The 20,344-nt window shown below is 44.8% G+C and overlaps 1 protein-coding gene across 2 annotated transcripts in view; it reads left to right on the top strand.

Annotated features, from left to right (window-relative positions):
• Positions 1-20,078, top strand: part of LOC118207922 (MAP kinase-activated protein kinase 2) — a 35,425-nt gene extending 15,347 nt beyond the window's left edge. The window contains exons 2-10 of one of the 2 annotated variants that reach the window (XM_035382125.1): positions 11,051-11,190; positions 12,899-12,963; positions 13,414-13,493; positions 13,801-13,927; positions 14,199-14,274; positions 14,771-14,895; positions 15,587-15,672; positions 16,204-16,281; positions 17,455-20,078. In XM_035382125.1, the coding sequence (XP_035238016.1) occupies positions 11,051-11,190; positions 12,899-12,963; positions 13,414-13,493; positions 13,801-13,927; positions 14,199-14,274; positions 14,771-14,895; positions 15,587-15,672; positions 16,204-16,281; positions 17,455-17,595 (918 nt within the window). In that variant the 3' untranslated portion in view covers positions 17,596-20,078. Of the gene's footprint in view, positions 1-11,050; positions 11,191-12,898; positions 12,964-13,413; positions 13,494-13,800; positions 13,928-14,198; positions 14,275-14,770; positions 14,896-15,586; positions 15,673-16,200; positions 16,282-17,454 lie in introns of both variants that reach the window. The other variant, XM_035382124.1, reaches the window with a different exon arrangement.
• Positions 20,079-20,344: the final 266 nt, after the last annotated feature.

Raw genomic sequence — 20,344 nt, forward strand, 5'->3', positions numbered from 1 at the left:
TGCTTCCTAGATGGCACAGCACCCACCTCACTCCTGTGTCCCCACCCTTTCAGTCATATTTGATATTTGGGTTGGCTTGCCGTGTTTGAACTCTGTAAACGCCGCATTTCTGTTCGCAGTGGAGGTGGAGTTGGGTGTGAAAGGCAGATGAGAACAGGGAGGGGCCAGGATGATTTCATATTTCTCTGAAATCTGACCAGCAGGAAGGTAACACAAATTTAGACCTTCTGTCTCCTTTCTGTCACCCGCCCGCTCGCCCAAACGAGACGATCTGACACAGAACTAACCCCCCTGTGACGCTGGCAGGAAGTGGATCAGCTGATGGGTGGGAAACTGAAACCCTGCTGTTGACATGCTCATTAGTCACATTAGCCAGAGGCAAGGCCTGATTTAGTGTTTACACCTACCGGAGGAGTTGGGTCATGTTCTGTACGAAAGATGCAGATCTTCCTTTGTTGTTGTTCTGGTTGCCATGGTGAGCCGGGAAAAGTGTGTGATAGTTACTCCAGGAATTTTTGCTCTTTCTAATAACAAGCTGTCGCCTGTGTGGCTTTGCCTGTGGATTAAGTTAGTGAAATTAAGGAATTAAAAATAAAAAAAACTAAAACAGGAACGCCCAAGGTGAAACTCAACTGGTTGTCTCTTCTCTTCAGATGACAGCAAGGTGGCATTATTTTACCTGCCTTCCTGAAATTGTGTGGAATTGAAGTATATTCGGTTTGTTTAGCAAAGGATTCATGGGCCAAAGTCAGGTGTGTTCATGCCACATGTTACAAGGAGTCATAAGGAAGAACTTCTCACAGGTGTTTTTGTAATCCTGAGGTGTCTTTATAACAGCTGTTGGGCAAGCATGCACACACACACACGCACATACACACAGACACACACACACACACACACACACACACACACACACACACACATTCTCTTTTCCGGAATGACTTGTGTGGGAGCAGCATAAATGCATTCACCTGATTAATATCAGTAATGGTGCAGCCCAGTAACCCTGGCTCACAACATTCCCAGACCAATGAGGTAAGATGTAGCATCATTAAAGCACTAGTGCTGGTTAACCCTGTGGACCGTGCTCAGCACAGGACAGTGCATTGTAAAAACAGGCAGATGATGTCCACTTCTGTTTAACAGCCTCTGGTCAATGCAGGACGGGTGTGAGATGGTGAATTGAGGCTGATTTAAAGGGGGGCATCCTCAGACCCTGTTCTCAGAAGGCCGCTTTCCCTGGGGGTCCAGGAGGGGTATATCCACTCCTCCAGTGCGTTGGGGTGGGGGTGGTGGTGTCCCTAATTGTATGGGGCTGGGGGTAACCCCTTTGTCTGGGGCTGTAGGGGCGTGAAAGCGGCCCACATCTGCTGTTCTGGCCGCGAGCTGCTTCAGGGAGAGGCTTCAAAGACACGTCCTCAGTGAGAACTGATTGCATTAAAGGGGAGGCCAGCTGGGGGGTGGCTGGGGAGCGTGTGCTGGAGTGTTTTTGGGGGTTTTTTTTGGGGGGGGGGGTTAAGGGGGAGGGGCGTTCCTTTGTACCCGCATCCCCCTTTTAATTAAAACCTTTGCCTGGCACATTGCAGGAGCTCTCTTTATAGTTGGGCTTTGTACTTCAGTCACTGTGTGCTGGTATTAATGGGGTCTCTCTGTACCCTTATTTCCGTCCCAGCCGAGCCGGCTTCTTTTCTCTGTCTTAAAGCCCGCGCTTGCTCCTTCACACACTTCTGACGCAGGCTGGGGCGGGGGGCGCGGGGCTGTCTGACGCACGTAGACGCTTCCCTCGGCCAACCATGCGCTATCCCTGCGTTCCCCTTTTAAAACTGCGCCCTGCGGCCCCTCCCTCCCCCTGGTTATTTAAGAGACGTCAAAGGTAGCGCAAACGATCAATAAAAATTGATTAATGCGTTCAAAAACATTTTATGCAAATTAACGCATTTGACCCTATCTCCCATAGTTCCATTGCTGTGTGAAAGGATATTTTCACTGACAGGTCCCTGCTCATGCAGAATAAGAGATCGTCCTTCGCATCTGAAAATGTCAATAAGCTAGTCTGTCTCAGCAACTGGTCAAGTGAAACTTCCTGAAGTGGATAAAAATAAGTCCCAGTTCTCATATGAGCAAAATCTAGAAACCCCTGTATGCGGTTCCAGTCTGTTCTGGAACTTCCCCTTTTTGAATCGAGCTAACAGTGAAAAGACGGGTTCCATTGCAGTTGCCAACGTACAGAAATATACCATTGGGTCAAGATTGTTGTTTAACGGTTGTTTTTGTTTTCTACGGTTTTAAAAGCAATTTGGACATCGCTTAATTTCAGAATTCTAAACTCCATAAATCTATAGGGAGTCCACTGTTGTCAGAATTATAATCTACATCGCCATAAGAACATTATTTTAGTAGTAAACTTTAGCAAATATTAACCGGCAGCCTAAAACAGTCTTATTGTGGTAAATAAGTTTTGCGTACCTAGATCCTCTAACAAGTGACGGTATGCAATAAGTAGTAATGTACGCGAATGGGCAAAGATGAAAAGTGAGTACTGGCCCATATCAAGCACTGAGGAGGCAGAGTAGCGGGAAATTGTAGGCTAAGTGCCGGGGATTTATAACTGCTGGTGTGCAAGAATACGTCATGATACTCTAAAGAGTAAATGCCTGGACCACTTCCAGCAGCGGTGAAACTTAAGTTCTGAGGAAGGCTATGAGAGGGAATTTGTTTGAAAGGTTTTGTTTTCAGTTCCATTGTCTAATTTGAGTAACTACCAAAAGAACCATTGTTTAAACAAATTAAATTTCACAAGTTTCCTCTTATTTTTGTCAAACTGAGGCCTTTCAGTTCCAAATGGTTAGATGTGTTATTTATGGGGTAGGTTTCCCATAGCAATGCTGTGGGTTTCACAGGTCAATTCCATCTGTTCTTTGTGTGCTCTTTTGGAGCCATTGGCTAACAGTTTAATCCTGCTTATGAATTAGTAGGCCTACAGTATATGAAGTGAAAGGGTTGGCACTGAACTGTTATTGCCTGTGAATGTAATAATCAAGGTGTTTTGCTTATCTGTTGCAAACCTTCAGCAATATGCCTCATTCCTTTCCCTCAAGAAAAACCGTATTGAATCAGGCAATAGGCATGTTTCAAATTATTGGAGGTAGGCTTTAATACTTTTTGATCTTGTGATTAATTTTGATTAATCACAGACTAGATTTAGGAAGTAATCATTTGACAGCGCTTGTTTTTTGTTGTTGTTTGTTTTAGTATCGAAGCCACCATGCTCTCATTTCAAGGGTGACCGTGACCCAGGCTCTGACCCCCCAGGTCTGAGTACAGAGTAAAGTGCACATGTTAAACAGTAACTGGGCCCTGGAACTGCTGTGCATGCCACCTGGTGCCCTCAGCAGCCCCTAGTGTGAAGCCTTTGAGCTGTGGCTGCTCTCTGTTCCCACCCCCGGGCGCGTTATATTTATGTAATTACTTTAGGATTGCAGCCACATGTTTTATGGTTTCATGTGGATATTAGCTGTATGAATCTATGATTTGTATTGGGGTTCTGGGTGGGGGCATAAGTTGTCTTGCTTTTAGTGCTTTATTGATGTAGCGTTCGCTGCTCTGAGGATGCTGTTATCCAGTGCTGGCACTGTTGCTCACATAACTCTGGTGGAGGCACTTGTGTTTTCATTCGTTGTAAGTCACTCTGGCTAAGAGCGTCTGCTAAATTAATGCGATGTGATGTAATGTCTCCTCCACCCCACGAGTGCTCAAAGATCTGTGAGCTTGCCTGGGACTCTGCGTATCAGATTTGGCAAGGGAAGCTGTAGCAGGATGGGTGCTCTGTGTGGGACAGTGCTGTGTGACAGGACGGGTGTAGAGTATGGGACAGTGCTCTGTGGCAGGACGGGTGTAGGGTGTGGGACAGTGCTCTGTGACAGGACGGGTGTAGAGTATGGGGCAGTGCTCTGTGGCAGGACGGGTGTAGGGTGTGGGACAGTGCTCTGTGACAGGAGGTATGTAGGGTGCAGGGCAATGCTTTCTGATAGGACAGGTGTAGGGTGTAGGGCAATACTGTGTGACAAGAGGGGTGTTGGGTATGGGACAGTGCTCAGTGAACGGAGGGGTGTAGGATGTGGGACAGTGCTCTGTGACAAGAGGGGGTGTAGGGTGTAGGGCAGTGCTCTCTTACAGGAGGTTCGTTGGGTATGGGGCAGTGCTCTGTGACAGGACGGATGTAGGGTGTGGGACAGTGCTGTCAGACATGGGTGCTTGTCTCCCTGTGATTTGTGCTCTGTGGCGTCAGTGAGTTTAGTTCCAAATGGCAGAGGTAACAAACATGGACAGCTGGCCCAAGGCAGACCGTTGTGTCGCACCCGAACCTTTTGGATAGGATACAGAGACCAAACTTCTTGATCTCCTCCATTCATGCTCTCTACACAGGTGTCTGCTTTGGGGTGATAGTGGCATTTTGGCAGGGTGGGTTAGCCTCAAGGCATGTCCCCCTGCTGGTGAACTGAACCCCCTTTCTGCTCCAGGGGTCCCGGAGACACTTCTGACATTCTCACTCTCAGACCCTAAGGATTACAGGCAATTTGCTGATGAACAAGCAGCCAATATCCAGTACAGGATGTGACATCGCTCCCCAGAGTTTGGGGGGGGGGTGTTAGTGGGGTGATAGATTCACTACCACTTAGTCTTTGGCTCATTAAACCTTTGTCTTTGGTCCATGAAACTTAGTATTTGGTCCTTAAATCTTTGTCTTTGTCCCGTGGAACTAGTTCTTTGGCTCTTGAAACTTGTTGACTTGTCCCCTGAACCAGTCATGCCTCCTAATGTGTTGTCTGTTCTGGGTGGGCTGCTGTTGGACACCCCCAGCAGATCTGCCTCCCTGTTAAGCAGAAATAGAAGGAACTGTTCTCTTAACTGAAAGTCTGCTTCACTGGATTCACAGTTAGAGATCACATGATGTGCCGCTCACAAAAAATGGGGCAATGCACCGGTAAAGGATATTTGAAGTGATCTTCCCTACTTTCTGGTGGACATGGGCTTCAGAAGTCATGTCGTCATTCCCTTCAATTTCGTTACCATTTTCGGGACTTCCGGATCAAAAAAATTGACTGCCCATGGGAGAAATTAATGAAGTTTTCCTAATTCCTTCAAAAAATGTATGACATTTGGACGTTTGTTTCTATATAAAAAAAGAACACAAAAAAAATGAAAAAAACATTCTGCGTCATTTAAAAAAGCTAATTGCAAAGACCCGTCGCACAATTACAACATCCCACACAGGGCAATATTTCTGGATACCTTTCATACAAGGAAGTGTTTTGTAGTTACCTGTTAGTGTAATAAATTTCTTGTTTGGTACTGTTGTATATATCGCCGTAAATATGTTTTTTTGTTGTTATTGTTGCTGTTCTCATTGGTAATTTCCTTAAGTTATTTGAGTACTTTCTTTAAATTTCTTTGCTGGCTAACGGTAGCTTTGACCAGCTTGAAAAGCCGCCGGACTAGCTCATTGGAAAAATGATTATATCGGTTGGAAAGCTGCATCAGAATTCAGTGGATCCAGTGCCATTCAAAAGAGAAATGTGTCCAGATAAAAATGTCCAAGTTTTGAATTCCAGTATTAATCACAGACTGACAGGGACGTCTGTGTGAAACTCCCATTCATTATCCTTTGATCTGGAAATAAATATGTGGGTAAAGGTTTTGCTCTGCATTGCGTCAGACTTCTGAATCCAATGATAATCAGTCTTTTTTTTATGAGTTCCTCTCGGATTAAGTCCCTCTCCCAAATGCTGTATGATTTTTGCTTAGAAATATCACAGTGAGCAAACTCAGATAGTGCTCTGTCAGATGACCTCAAAGGCTCACTTGAGATTAGTCCCAGCAGCTATCTCACTGTCTAGGAAGATTTTGAAATTAAATTGTGAGATTAATTTTCGGTTTGTGGGTTTTGGGGTTTATGAGTTTTCAGGTTTGTTTGTTTTTGGGATTGTGGGTTTTTGGGTTTGTAGGTCATGGGGGTTTGGGTTTTGGGGTTTATGAGTTTTCGGGTTTTTAGGTTTGTGGGATTTGGGGTTTATGAGTTTTGAAGTTTGTGGGTTCAGGGGTTTGTTGGATTTGCAGGTTTGTCGGTTTTGCGGGTTTCAAGCTTTTCTTAGTGAGTTCTGGTGGTTTTTAGGTTTTAGGGTTTGTGATTACTGTGGGTTTGTTTGGTTTTGGCACTAGCGGGAATGTGCCCGCCACTGCCCTCTGGTGGCAGCTGCCTGCTTGCTGGCACATGTTGTGGAAGCGAGGACAGCCCTGCATCGTGCTCTGGGTCAATAGCAGCTTGTTTAGCTGTATAAATTAGCGCTGGAAACAATGGAGGCGAGGCGGCGCTGTGGTGCCTGGGGAGGGGGGGGGAGGGGGGTCTCTTAGGCTGGCAGTGCCAGCTGTGCACCCCCCTCCCCTCTGGGGTCGTTGAGGCCAGGAGAAAGCTCAAGGTTTTCCCGTAGAGTTGCACAGAAAGGATTCTGGGTAAACGGCACCACTGCTGTCCTGACTGTAAACCAAGTCCGCACACCCTGACCAGAACAGCGCAGGGAAAACCGTACCAAAGCAGGAGCCACATTGCTGAGAGGAGCATTATTCTCAGTGGTAAATGTGATTTCTGTTTCAGCATCTTTATGCCTTACTGTGGACCATACAGTAAGACCTCCTCTCTGATTGAGCTGTGGTGTAGACCTCCTTATGGGACATATAGTAAGACCTCCTCTCTGATTGAGCTGTGGTGTAGACCTCCTTATGGGACATACAGTAAGACCTCCTCTCTGATTGAGCTGTGGTGTAGACCTCCTTATGGGTCATACAGTAAGGCCTTCCCTATGATTGAGCTGTGGTGTAGACCTCCTTATGGGACATACAGTAAGACCTCCTCTCTGATTGAGCTGTGGTGTAGACCTCAGGGGTCATACAGTAAGGCCTTCCCTATGATTGAGCTGTGGTGTAGAACTCCTTATGGGACATACAGTAAGACCTCCTCTCTGATTGAGCTGTGGTGTAGACCTTAGGGGTCATACAGTAAGGCCTTCCCTATGATTGAGCTGTGGTGTAGACCTCCTTATGGGACATACAGTAAGACCTCCTCTCTGATTGAGCTGTGATGGAGACCTCCTTATGGGACATAGGCCTACATTAAGGCCTTCCCTCCGATTAAGCTCTAAGGCTGTCAAAAGTGCCATGAAATTGAGTTCGAATATTAGCTTTTGTAATTAGTTATAGTTTGAATATATTCGAATATCATTTGCCTATAATTCACAAAAATAAGCTGCTTATTGTCGGGCGCGATATGCACGTGACGCTCCCTCTAAACTGGCCTGCGCGTTATTTTCCACAAGCGGGCAGTAGAATAGAGGATATCGGTGAACTTTAATACTAGGTTACTACATCTGGTGCCTCATTTATAAAACGTATTTTAGATCAAGTGTGTGGCGCGTACGTAGAAAATCACGTAAAAGTAGTGATTTATAAAATTTCAACATGACTCGATTTGACCGTGGAAACGGTTGTGGCTCTACGTCAGGTCTTCACTGGCGTATGCACGCAAGTTCATTTTATAATTGAGCCCCCTGCAGTTTCTATAGCCTAATACGCAAATGAACAAAGCACTTTCTCGTGGATGTAATTTGCCACAACTCGGCATTTATTAATCACAATAGTAGGGAAATTATTGTTTATAGGAAATCCCTGGTTATTTCTTAACACAAAAACTATTCAAACGGCTAATACCTGTAGCCTAAAACAACATAAATTACTTACTCTGTTTAGTTTAACTTACTTCATCATTCAATTTTATCAAAATCTTCAGAACAGAAAGGAAACATAGCCTGCCATGGGAACATTATTTGGCCTAAATTGTTAGCTGACCAGATCTGTTGAACGAAGTGAAAAAAGAGACTGGCTCGCGAGGCTAGCTGACCAGTAACGTTAGGTGTCCATGGAGCTCAAAGTATCACCGGAGGTTATTGGCACGGAAAACCGGACGATCCACTTGCTCTGAGTCCAGGGCAGAACGTTTTTTGTTGACAGAGGAAGTAACGTTAGCACAGGAAATGAAATTTGCGTGCAACATATTTCGCCCCATGAAATTAAAGCCTGTATATTCATGTTAATTACAAAAAGGCGGGATCCAAAACTAATATTCGAATGCTCAAATTTAGGTTCGAACTTAAAAAAAAAAAAAAAAAAAAAAGATTTTCGAATATTTTTTGACAGCCCTATTAAGCTGTGGTGTAGACCTCCTTATGGGGCGTGCTGCAGACCATCCCCCTCTGCGATGGGGCTGTAGTGAGGACCCGGATGTGAATGCAGTTTCCTGGATTACAGAACAAAGCATTACGGAACCAGAGCATCTCCCCGAACGATCACATCTGCATTCTTTCCACTGCCTGTCATGCATAACTGTGTGTGTGTGTGTGTCTGCGTGTGAGAGAGAGTTAGAGTGACAGTGAGAGTCTATATTTGTGTGTGAGTGGATATCTGTGTGTCTGCTACTCTGCCGTGAGAATGTGTGAATCGCGGTGCTGGGGTTGTGAGTGTGTGTTGTGTATTTATGATATGCAAGTGTGTGTGTATGTGTGTGTGTGTTTGTTTGCAAGCGTATGCATCCGTTCGTGTTCTGCTCAGGCCTGCACACCCTCTCTCTCCCCCCCCCCCCCCCCCCCCCCCACTCCCCCACCCCCCCACTCTCTCTCCGCCTGATTGTCCTTGTGGGATGAGCTCAGGGTGTTGAAGTGAAATGAACTGGCGGTGTTGCAGGAACCTGTCACAGCGCCCTGTCAGGGTCTTGGCATGTGAGCGCTCTCTGGCTGGGACGCTACGCTGTGAGGTAATCGTAGCGCTGCATGCGCTATTCGCCCCATGCCCGGACATTGCAGAGGAGTTTCCAGTCACAAGGGCCCTGCTCGTGTCCCGAGGTGTAATGGGTTTCTGCCACCTTGATAAAAAGCCATTAGCCTGTATTTCAAGGCCAGAAATAAACGCCCACCCAGCCCACAGACCAGGGTTAAGAGGGGGCTTGAGTTGTGGTCAATATTTTAGTCAGCTATACTTGCCATTTTAATAGGTTGTCCTTTCCAGCACTGGAAATGAACTCTGCGTATGACTGATTTAAAAGGGCAGTTTGCTCTCGGGGGCTTTTTGGTGTGATTTTGGTTTTAGTGAAAGTTTTTTCATTGACCCAGATAGTTGTTTAATGTGCACTGAAGGATGTTTTAGACATTTAGAGAAGTCCCTGATGACCTGCTGGCTGTACAGAGGCTGATAACGGCTCATTCAGAGGTTTGTGGTCTGAAGCAGAAAAGACATGCACCCACGGTTACTCCACAGCAGCTCGTACCGCGACTTTATTACTCTGGTGGTTAGGGTGCTCCGATTGGTCGGTAATGTGGATGCATTGTTTAATATTGGATAAGCTCTTGGCTTGTGAGGGCTGGCCGCCGGCAGTGTCCTCTGGCGTGAGCGTGCTGCTCCCGGAACGTGCCGGAGAGGGGCTGTAATTGGGTATCGATCTGCGATTACAGATCAGCAGGGATTGATGGCTCCACCGTAGGTGCACTGTGGTACTGGAGCAGGGGGTGGAGGTGTAGCTGGGGGGTTTCTGTGCTGGGGGGGGGGGGGTGGGGTTGAGCTTGGCACACAACACAGCACACTAAGCACAGGTGCTTTATGGGCTGCGCATCACGTGTGACTGATGGATGGGAACAACGGGAAAAGAAATAGACTTTGCCGTTACACAGGTGATTAATAGGGCTCTAATGCGGAGCGGGTGGCGTGTGTGGCAGTGTGTGGAGCAGCTCCGCCATGCTCGCCCTGCTGTATGTGTCTGTAAGCGCAGTCTGTCATGCTAGCTGACCAGAGGGTCATAAAGCAAGCAGCTGGGTCTCTCTCTCTCCCTCTCTCTCTCTCTCTCTCCCCCTCTCTCCCTCTCTCTCTCTCTCTCTCTCTCTCCCTCCCTCCCTCTCTCTCTCTCTGCCTGTGGAAGGCAGCTTTGTGCTCTCCCTCTGTCACCCACAGACACACAGACAGCCCTGCATCGCCATGTTCAAAAGCTACCAGCGTTCCCTCCTCCTCATTTCATGTGTACATTATTTGATAAGTTCTGTGGGCTTTCTTTCATAACTGCAATGGTTGCGCAATGTTTTTTTTTCTGTTTCCTCTTGTCCTTTCTGTTTATCTTTGCTTTTTTGAAATTGAAGATTACATTCTGAATAAAAACATGTTTTCTGTGTCATGGGATACAATGTTATTTTGATCCTGCTTGAAATTTTTCCTGCCATCCTGTATAACTCCATTTTATTTAGGGTGTCGTTCCCCCCCCCATGAATTGATCCAGTTGAAGCACTTGTTTGTCAGTCAGCATGCGATTGCATGTGCTGCCTCTAGGTGGCAGTGTTATATCAGAAATAACCTTAAGCCAAGCATTTGCAGTTCCTCAAGGGGGAGCTGGGATACAATTTAGTAGGTGTCTCAAGTAGGAAAGTAAGTTAAAGTAAGAAATCCTGAACATTTTTTAAAGTTAATTGTAAAGAGTAGTGATGATCCTCACTCTTGATGCATCTGAAAAACTGTGTTCAGTTCTGTGTGTTTATTCTCTTCCTTCTACACCTGCCTTTGGCTGGATTTTGTCTCTGTATCATCACAGGCCTTGTTGAGTTCCAGGGGCTGCACTGTATTGTAATGGTTGGAGAACTGGGCTTGCAACTTCAAGGTTGTAGGTTTGATTTCCAGGCAGGACACTGCCGTTGCACCCTTGAGCAGAGTACTTAATCTGTATTGCTTCAGCCAGTATGCAGCTGTATTAAATAAAATCAAATTAAATATAAAGAACGTAAGCGGTGTAAGTTGCTCTTGATTAGAGCATCTGCTAAATACCTAAAATGTACTGTATGTAATATGCATATCCAGTGATGCTTCATTCTGTGGGCTGATCAAACTGCCCTTTGAAAGCTTTCATTGGCTCCTAGCTCACGTGGTTGCATTTTTATAATTTTCATTGTTCGCTCTCCCTGTCACTCAGATGCTGCAGGACTGTCCGAAAGCCCGGCGGGAGGTGGAGCTTCACTGGCGGGCGTCGCCCTGCAGCCACATTGTGCGCATCGTCGACGTGTACGAGAACCTGTACCAGACCAGGAAGTGCCTGCTCATCGTCATGGAGTGGTAGGTACCGGCAGCGATGGGGGAAACACGGCGTGTGCTTGTGTGGGTGTGTGTGTGTGTACGTGTGTGCAAGCATGTGTGTGTGTGTGTGTGTGTGTGTGTGCGTGTGTGTGCGTGCGGTCCTCCCTCTGCAGTAGGGCTCAGGTCCGTTATCTCAGGAAATGGTGACTTCAGAAAAATGAGACACATTGGCTTCATTCCCACGCCCACAGAAATATAAAAATCTCTACATCAGCAAGTGAAGCTTGTGGGTGTACTTACTTGGTCTGAAAAAATAAATGTACATTATGTTGCCTTCATTGAACCACAGTGAGGTGCTGGGAAATAAGTGCATCCACAGTGCTAACAACAGTCCAGGATTAACAAGTGCGTGTGTGACATCAATAAAGCACTAAATATAAGTTAAATCATGCCAACCTATAATCTTAATACAGATCATGAAATCCATATAAAACCATAAAAACTTGTTATTATAATCCTGAAGTAATTCATTGCATAAGAAGAGAGTAACAGGTGTGGGAACAGGCAGGGAGCCAGGATGCAGATAGAAGGGTCCAGGCCCTCAGCCTGCTTCAGAAGACGGGAGTCTACGGACGCAGACCCCGCAGAATGAGCCCTCCCTGGGGCGATGCTGAAGCCAACTGCGTGCCACCCTGCGGGGATGCCAGCCACGGCCTGCGCTGGCACGGTCAGGGTTCCATCCCCAGCACCAGGACTGCGCCAGGATCTTTATTTTATTTGATTCTATTTGACACATTTTGTGTCCAGACGTGTTTCAGTTTGTCTGGCCGTATCTATGGTAAATGTGTGCGCAATAAGCAGGCGTGTTTAAAAAGTTTTTTTTTAGTAGCACGGCTGAACACGTTGGCACAGTGGTTAGCACCATTTCCTCTGAGAAGACGGAAGTTCTGGGTTAGAGTCCCGGCTGGCCTGGATCCTTCCTGTGTCGCGTTTGCGTGTTGTGTGCGATTGTGTATAGATAAATAATATGAGAAATTAAACTAATAAACTGAATGAACTGGGTAAAAAAAAGACTGTTTGCAACTGAGTGCATTTGGTTTGTGTGTGTGTGTGTGCCGCATCCACCATTTGGTAATATGGAATTTGTTTCATACAAAAATAAAAGATTTCAAAACATGTGAGTGCGACAATACAGCAAAACACATGGATCATCATAACTCATGAAGAGTACCAGAATACAAAAAACGCAAATACGAAAGTACAAATCACATTAAGCAACGAGCCAAGTCACCCCCACCTACAGAAGGCAAAATTAGCTTGCACCATTAGTCGCTTGCTGAAATGTAGTTTTTTTTTTTTTGTTGTTTTTTTTGAAGAAAGATGAATCTTGACCTACAGAATGAAGTGTGATCTTTAGGTCTTTTCGAGTTCTGAGGAAATAAGGCTTAACTGGGGAACAAAATGTTATTTTTTGGCTATTATAGCTAATTTATAGCCAACTATATTTAGGCTGTGCCTTCTCAAGATGGCAGTGCGTCTTGGCTGTATGGCTGACTGGCATGAATCCAGTATTAAGTGATGCATTATAATATACAGTATGGCAGCATGAATAAGTGCAGTTGCCAACACTAGAATCTTAAACTTTTGCCAGTTACATTGTGTTGGTGTTTCTTCGCTCATTTTGTAAGGCTTTGTTGAGTGGTTGTCAGCCTGCAAGCTGTGATTGTGGCCCTCTTTCTCCTCACAGCATGGATGGAGGAGAGCTCTTCAGTCGCATTCAGGACCGAGGAGACCAAGCCTTCACTGAAAGAGGTACAGTGGTGCCTCCCCTCTGATTCTGTGGAGAACTGGGCCTGTTAGGTAATGGACAACTGGCTCCTGAGCAGCTCGGTCTGTGAACGGCCATTCCATGAGTACAGGTCAGACCGTGTAATCTAGACCAGTGTTTCTCAAACATGCTATTCATGCTAAAAAGTATGAATATTCAGTTTTAACTGAAAGATTTTTATTTATTTTCTTGGCTGCTTGATTCTTTCATTTTCTGTAATGGGCTGTGGCAAATTATTCCTTCCAGAAGAGGATGTATGTCTAACTCTAGAGTTTCTGCTCAGAATAAAGAGGTTAAACTCCTTATTGATCGCTTTGATATTCATCCATTTAAAACCTGCAGCCAGTCTTGTTGCCCTTCTGTGTTCTCAGTGTGTTACTTCAGCTGAGTGCAGGCTCAGTCATGGGACGTAATGTTTTTGCGGTGTTTTTCAGAGGCCTCCGATATCATGAAGAGTATAGGCGAGGCCATCCAGTACCTGCACTCCATCAACATCGCACACAGAGATGTCAAGGTGAGCTTCTTGGGTCCCTGTTAAACAATGTGTGGATCCATCAAATGGACGGCAAGGTTTGTGACTCTAAGGTTATAGGCTTGATTGCCAGGTGGGATACTGCTATTGTACCCTTAATCTGATTTGCTTCAGTGAATTTCCAGCTGCATAAATGGATTAATTGTAATTTGTAAAGAATGTGTAAATCACTCTGGATTAGATTAGTGAAATGGATAAAATGTAAATGGTGACATTTTTCCATAAAATGCAAACGCATACCCTGGCTACTTGCATGGTGTATGACAGCTCATGTTCTGTTGTGTTTCAGCCAGAGAATCTGTTGTATACCTCTAAACGACCCAACGCCGTCCTCAAATTAACAGACTTCGGCTTCGCTAAGGAAATGACTACACATAACTCCCTGGCCACGCCCTGCTACACGCCCTACTACGTGGGTAAGTAAAGCCCCGCCTCTTTGGGAAAGCTTAATTGGCTTGTGATTGTGTTCAATGTTTGCTACTGTTTGCTTCGGTCGACTGACTTATTCACCTTGATTTGGTTTCATTAGAAAAAACAGAGTTGTCATTCTTGATTCAGGAGCACAAACCTTTGTTGCGGTGGTGAAGCATGTAAAACAACCCGTTTCATGGCTATATAATGATTATGTAAGGCTTGTTTAGGCCATGGGCCCGGTTGTATATGATTTTTTTTCCTTTTTGACCTTAGCTCCAGAGGTTCTTGGGCCAGAAAAGTATGATAAATCCTGTGACATGTGGTCTTTGGGAGTAATCATGTATATCCTGTAAGTGACCAAGCTTGTGACTCCGGCACCTTCTTTCTGTTTCATTCCTACAATACATTTGTTTTCCATTATTCCGCTCTTCCTCTTGTTACACGTTACACATGGCATATCTACTTTCTGTATTATACCATAGTCACCATGTATGTTCATTATAAAACCAATGAGCCCTATATACCTGCTCATTAAAAAACAGAGACGAACATAATTACAATGATTATGTATTCACAGCATGCATACTGGCTCTGTCTGTAATGGTGATCTTCTCTTGCTAGTCTTTACATAACTCAGTATAACTTTGCAAGGTCGATAGTAATGTTTTGATGATGTTTAAGGGTACCTTTAGGATTACCTCGATAACACTATTGCTCTAAAGCCCAGTTCAGTTGATTAACTCATTTTAATTCATCTTTATTAAATAAAACATAAATAAAATGTGTGCAGAGTTTTTTATGTCACTATTTGTGATTGAATGTAAATACTGTACTTCTCTCTGCAGGCTGTGTGGATACCCACCTTTCTATTCCAACCACGGACTGGCCATTTCTCCAGGGATGAAGAAGCGCATTCGGATGGGACAGTACGAGTTCCCAAACCCAGAGTGGTCAGATGTCTCAGAGGAAGGTACAGTGCCTGAGCAAGCTTTGCTTACAGCTCAAGGATAAATAAGGGTGTAGCTCAAGGATAAGTAATGGAGTACCTCAAGGACAGATAAGGGTGCAGCTCAACAATAAATAAGGGTGTAGCTCAATGATAAATAAGGGAGTAGCTCAATTATAAATAAGGGTGTAGCTCAATGATAAATAAGGGTGTATCTCAATGATAAATAAGGGAGTAGCTCAATGATAAATAAGGATGTAGCTCGAGGATAAATAAGGGTGTAGCTCAAGGATAAATAAGGGAGTAGCTAAAGGATAAATAAGGGTGTAGCTCGAGGATAAATAAGGGTGTAGCTAAAGGTTAAATAAGGGAGTAGCTCAAGGTTAAATAAGGGTGTAGCTCGAGGATAAATAAGGGTGTAGCTCAAGGATAAATAAGGGTGTAGCTCAAGGATAAATAAGGGAGTAGCTAAAGGATAAATAAGGGAGTAGCTCAAGGTTAAATAAGGGTGTAGCTCGAGGATAAATAAGGGTGTAGCTAAAGGTTAAATAAGGGTGTAGCTCGAGGATAAATAAGGGTGTAGCTCGAGGATAAATAAGGGAGTAGCTAAAGGATAAATAAGGGAGTAGCTCAAGGTGTGCTACATGTGAGCTACACATCTACAGCTACACATGTGAGTTGTAGATGTGAGCCAGCATGTGATGTGTGATTTCAGCCAAGCAGCTGATCCGTCATCTGCTGAAGACAGAGCCTACGCAGAGGATGACCATCACTGAGTTCACCAATCACCCCTGGATTAACGTGAGTGTGACGCCATACATGGGCAGAACCCCCCCTCACAGGGGGAACCCCAGGGGCCCTGTTCTCTGGAACTGCCAGAGTAATTCCTCTCCAGGGCATGAGACGTGGAGATTCAGGCGCTGGATCTGGTAGTTTCGTCACTTGGAAACTGATTTCTGTCACGCTAACAGCCTCAGTAGTCCAGAATGCAATGACGTGGCTTCGTGGGAAACTGTCCAAGATCTCCGGCTTTAGCCCACAGAACTGCATTAGAACGTTTCATCCTTTTAGCTAACATTCTCATGAAGACGGGTGGCGAAAGTCGTTCTGGGTAACGTAGGAAAATAACACTCTGGAGCAGATTCGGAAGAAGCCTGACAGCAAGTGAAAAATTGCAAATAGCGATGTATTACAAATACCAGATAATAAAAATGTAATGAATTTTGCAGTGTAAGTGTCTTAGCCTGGAGCTTTCCTTTAAGTAGCTTGTGAGACCTGTGTTCACTTTGACTCCACCTCCCCCTCCCCCCACCACCCGACCCCCTGCAGCAGTCGATGGAGGTGCCCCAGACCCCCCTCCACACCAGCCGTGTGCTGAAGGAGGAGAAGGATGCCTGGGAGGACGTCAAGGTGAGTGAAGCGAAGAGCAGAGGGATGTATTTGGGGTTGTGTGAGGTGTATATACACTTACATACACACATGCATCACTGTACAAATACATGCATTGACATATACAAATACACAAATTAGAAAAATCAACAAGGGAAAACCCTCATGTTTGCTGTAAAAATGAATAAACAGCAAACTTCTATGCTGCTATCCTTCTTCTTCTCTAACTGTCTTTGCTTTTCTCCTCTCTGGAAAAAAATGAAAGAAGAGGATAGACTGTGCCCTCCCTTAATTTTCTGAACCCTACAGTTTTAACCGATAACACCCTTGTTTAATGTTTGCCACTCTGCATATCAAACGTGTATCAACAGTTAAAACCCCTCACTTATCCAACATGTAAAATACATTTATTTGATTTAATTTGGTAATTGTTGTGATATCAATTAAGAATTAAGTTGCCAAATTCATTGATAGACTGAGCAAACTGTTGGATCAACCTTTATCAAAATGTACTACTTGAAACCAGGTTAAAATTAAGATTAAGACGAGTTTCAACTACCTTAAAAGAATAACAGATATTACAAATATGGACAGGCTGCAGTCACACAAGAAAGGAAAGAAAGAAAATAAAAGTAATCCAAGGATGTGCCAAGACCAAAATTCAAAAACCAAAAGACAGCAGAATATTCCAAAAAGACCAGCAATGAACTTTTTAACACCAGACCTAGATGGAGGACTCAGATACCGACTTCAAACTGTTATGTTACAAACTGACTTCTTGCCAAGTTGCCCAAACTGATTCCAAACTAAAAGAAAGCCACATATTTTATCTAGTGAAAGAGAGGAGGGTGAAGGGGATTTACACCCATTCTGACACACACACACACACACACACATGCAGACCCAAACTCACACACACACACACCTGAAACGGATACACCCCCTGTTCCTGCTCTTGTCTTATCTCCAGGCTATGCTGGCAGAGTGCTTTGAAGCGTCCTATGGCTGAGATCGGCCAAATGGTGAATTACATGTCTCACAATAAAAATGAATGAATAAAAGGTTTAACATAAAAATGAAGAAGTGAAAGCCCTCTGGTTTGTTTTGTCTGTGTTGGTCTGCGTGTGTTTGATGAGGTGTTCTGCATGTGAAAGTGATGAGGTATTCTTGCTGAATGTGTTGTGTTGTTTTCAGGAGGAAATGACCAGCGCACTGGCCACGATGAGAGTCGATTACGAGCAAATCAAAATCAAGACTATTGAAGATTCCTCCAATCCACTGCTGATGAAGAGGAGGAAGAAGGCTACCACGGCTGCAGAAACTCCCGCACTCTGAGGGAAACACATGCATGTACAGTACACACACACACACGCTCATTCGCACACAGACATGCTTATACACACAAACATGTGCACACTCTCTTTTGCGTGCACACACACAAACGCGCACGCACAAACACACGTTCATGCACACACAGAAGTGCACATGCTTGCTTACGCACGCGAAAACATGTACACACGCACGCACACACACATACGCACACGAATGCGAGGCGGCACAAAGGAAGCAATAACCGTCATGGTAACAAAAACAGGTTTTCCTGTCCTACAGTGCATGCATTTTCATAAAAACAAACAAAAAAAAACTTTAAAAAAAAAAAAACTGAAAAATGCTCCAAAAATAGATAAAAATGATTTTACATCATTGATTTCATTTTATTTTTTAGCAACACTTCTTTTTATTACTCTTTTTAACAAATCAAGCACTCCTGAATGTGTTATGAGCATTATAGCGGTGAAGTATAAACAAGCAAAATCAAGCACTCCTGAGCGATGCGAGCGGCAACGTCGAAATAACGTCAGTGATTATGAAAGGCTTAAAGGACAAGAGGGGTATACGGAAATGATATCGTTTTTATAATCGCAGACTGCACTGTTAATACTTCTATTTTCATATTGTTTTGTGGTCCCATCACTGTAAAGGGAGAGAAAGTCGTTTCTCTGTTTTTACCTTTTTAAACCGCTCTGCTCGTAGCGCTTCAGCGGACCTCTCTGTAGATCTACCAAAGAACCTCTGTAGAACCTTACTGCTTCTTCCAAATATAATCCATTGTTCTTGTTTTCTTTGTGAAAAGACTAAACCTTCCCGTTCTTGCCTCACCACACAAAAAGAGAATACACTATCGATCCACTCTACTGTATATTCCTTTTCATTAAAAAAGAATAATTTTCTGAATGTACCAGACCCCTCTCGGTTCAGTGCTGTGAATGCTCTTGCCTTTTCTGCCCAGACTCTGCGTCTGGGGCCATTATACAAGCGTACGGCCTGTGCAGCTGCTGCAGGGGACAGTCTGGATGGGATGTGTATTCATGCAGTGTACTCTCTGCTTTTAGCCCTGTCCTCAGTCATACAGTGTGCAGTAAACTGTCTGGGGTTGTAGGCATCGTCTAGAGGAGATGTGAATGTCACAACTTTTTAATTGCTTTTCTTTTTACGTTTATATGTACCAAGTTGTGTGAGCGGAGTCTCACTGGGGTGTAGCCATGCCATGTTACACTTTGAGTAATAAGAGGTGTTTGTAAAGTGTTGTATTCTTTTTTTGTTTTGTTTTGTTTCTTCCTTTTTTTTTACCCTAGTGACTGATTTTAGGCTGAAGCCATTTTGGCCGTATTTCGCCGTGTGCAAATTGATGTTGAAAGATGTGTTTTGCTTGCTGCGGTGGGGGACGCGAACTCGTGTGGGATGAGGTTTCTGTGCAAGATGCACCCAGAGAGAAGCGATGCTCTTCTCTCTTACCCCGGTGTTCCTAAAGCCCTTGGAATTGAATGATCAGATGTCCTGATACCTGGCTAATTTGCGTTCTGTGTTAAAGAGAGGTCAGAGTCCTTTCTGCTTCAGGAGGGAAGGAACTCCATTTTGATGGGTTTATGTTTTAAAGGAACAGAAATCTGGCGGTGTTATTCGTGGCCCGTCACCGGCTCAGTCATTTCTGGGCGGGATTCAGATGAGCTCAGGGGAGGAGGCTGTGAACGTGAGTCTGTGTCTCTCAGTGTGTAGTTGTGTACTGTGCTGTAATAAACATACAGGCGCCGCTGGTCCTCTGTGTGGGGTGTTCTGATTAAAAATGCGTCCGTTCGGCCGTAGCGCTGCGCTGCGCTGATCCGGACTAACCACAGGGTGTTTGTTATCAGAGAGTTCTTGGCTAGCTCTTGCAAGTCGTGGCACCCCAACATTAGATTTCGAGGAGTTCGGGAAGACTCGCAAGTTCATCCTCAGTCAGGATTTTGGATTCACTAGTCCCTTCAGATATCTGCACTCATGGGATATCACGCTGACGAACTGTGATTTTTTTATTTTAAATGGTGCTTTTTATGACATGAAAGCATTTGAGTGAAGATGGAAAGCTCACCAAAAGCACCACCGAAGGGAAGTCCCAGAGGGGAGATACGTGGCAGCCATTTTGCTCCAGAAGACCTGTGGCACAGCATCTGAGGTAGAGAGGGAGTTCACTCCCCTGCTCTCACAGCAGCCATCAGCTACTATAAATCAGGCCATCCTTCTCATGTAATCTTGGAGATTCATGCCTACCACCCTTTTTATTTCTTTGCTGACGTTCCCTCTTTTCTTCCTCCACTTTTCCTCCGTGTGCTTGGCTGTTTCGTCGTGTTCTGGACCTCTCTGACAGCACCTTTCTCTGCGTCTCATTTCTCGGTTCCATCGAGTGTACCAGGCCCAACAGCTCTGTCTTATTGTGTTCCACTGCTGTGCAGATGTGCAGGTCTGCGTCTGCTTATTAAAAACACTCCGGGGAAAAGCTATGGAGCGCCTCTCTTCTGTCCTCAGGTGCCGTGAGCTTGTGTCTGTGTGTGTGCATGCGTGTGTGCATGTGTGTGTGTGTGCCTATGTGCGAGCGTATGTGCATGCATGTGTGTGTGTATATGTGTGCGTGTGTGTCTGTAAACTGCGGCCTGTTTAATCTCGAGCTTCAGATCTGATACACACAGTGTTTATAAAGTAAATGTTTAAATTCATTTTTATTTAACCAGGAAGACCAACTGAAAACTCTCTTCTCCTTTGAAAGCCC

Source organism: Anguilla anguilla, chromosome 11, assembly GCF_013347855.1.
Source record: "Anguilla anguilla isolate fAngAng1 chromosome 11, fAngAng1.pri, whole genome shotgun sequence".
NCBI classification, from domain to species: Eukaryota; Metazoa; Chordata; class Actinopteri; order Anguilliformes; family Anguillidae; genus Anguilla; species Anguilla anguilla.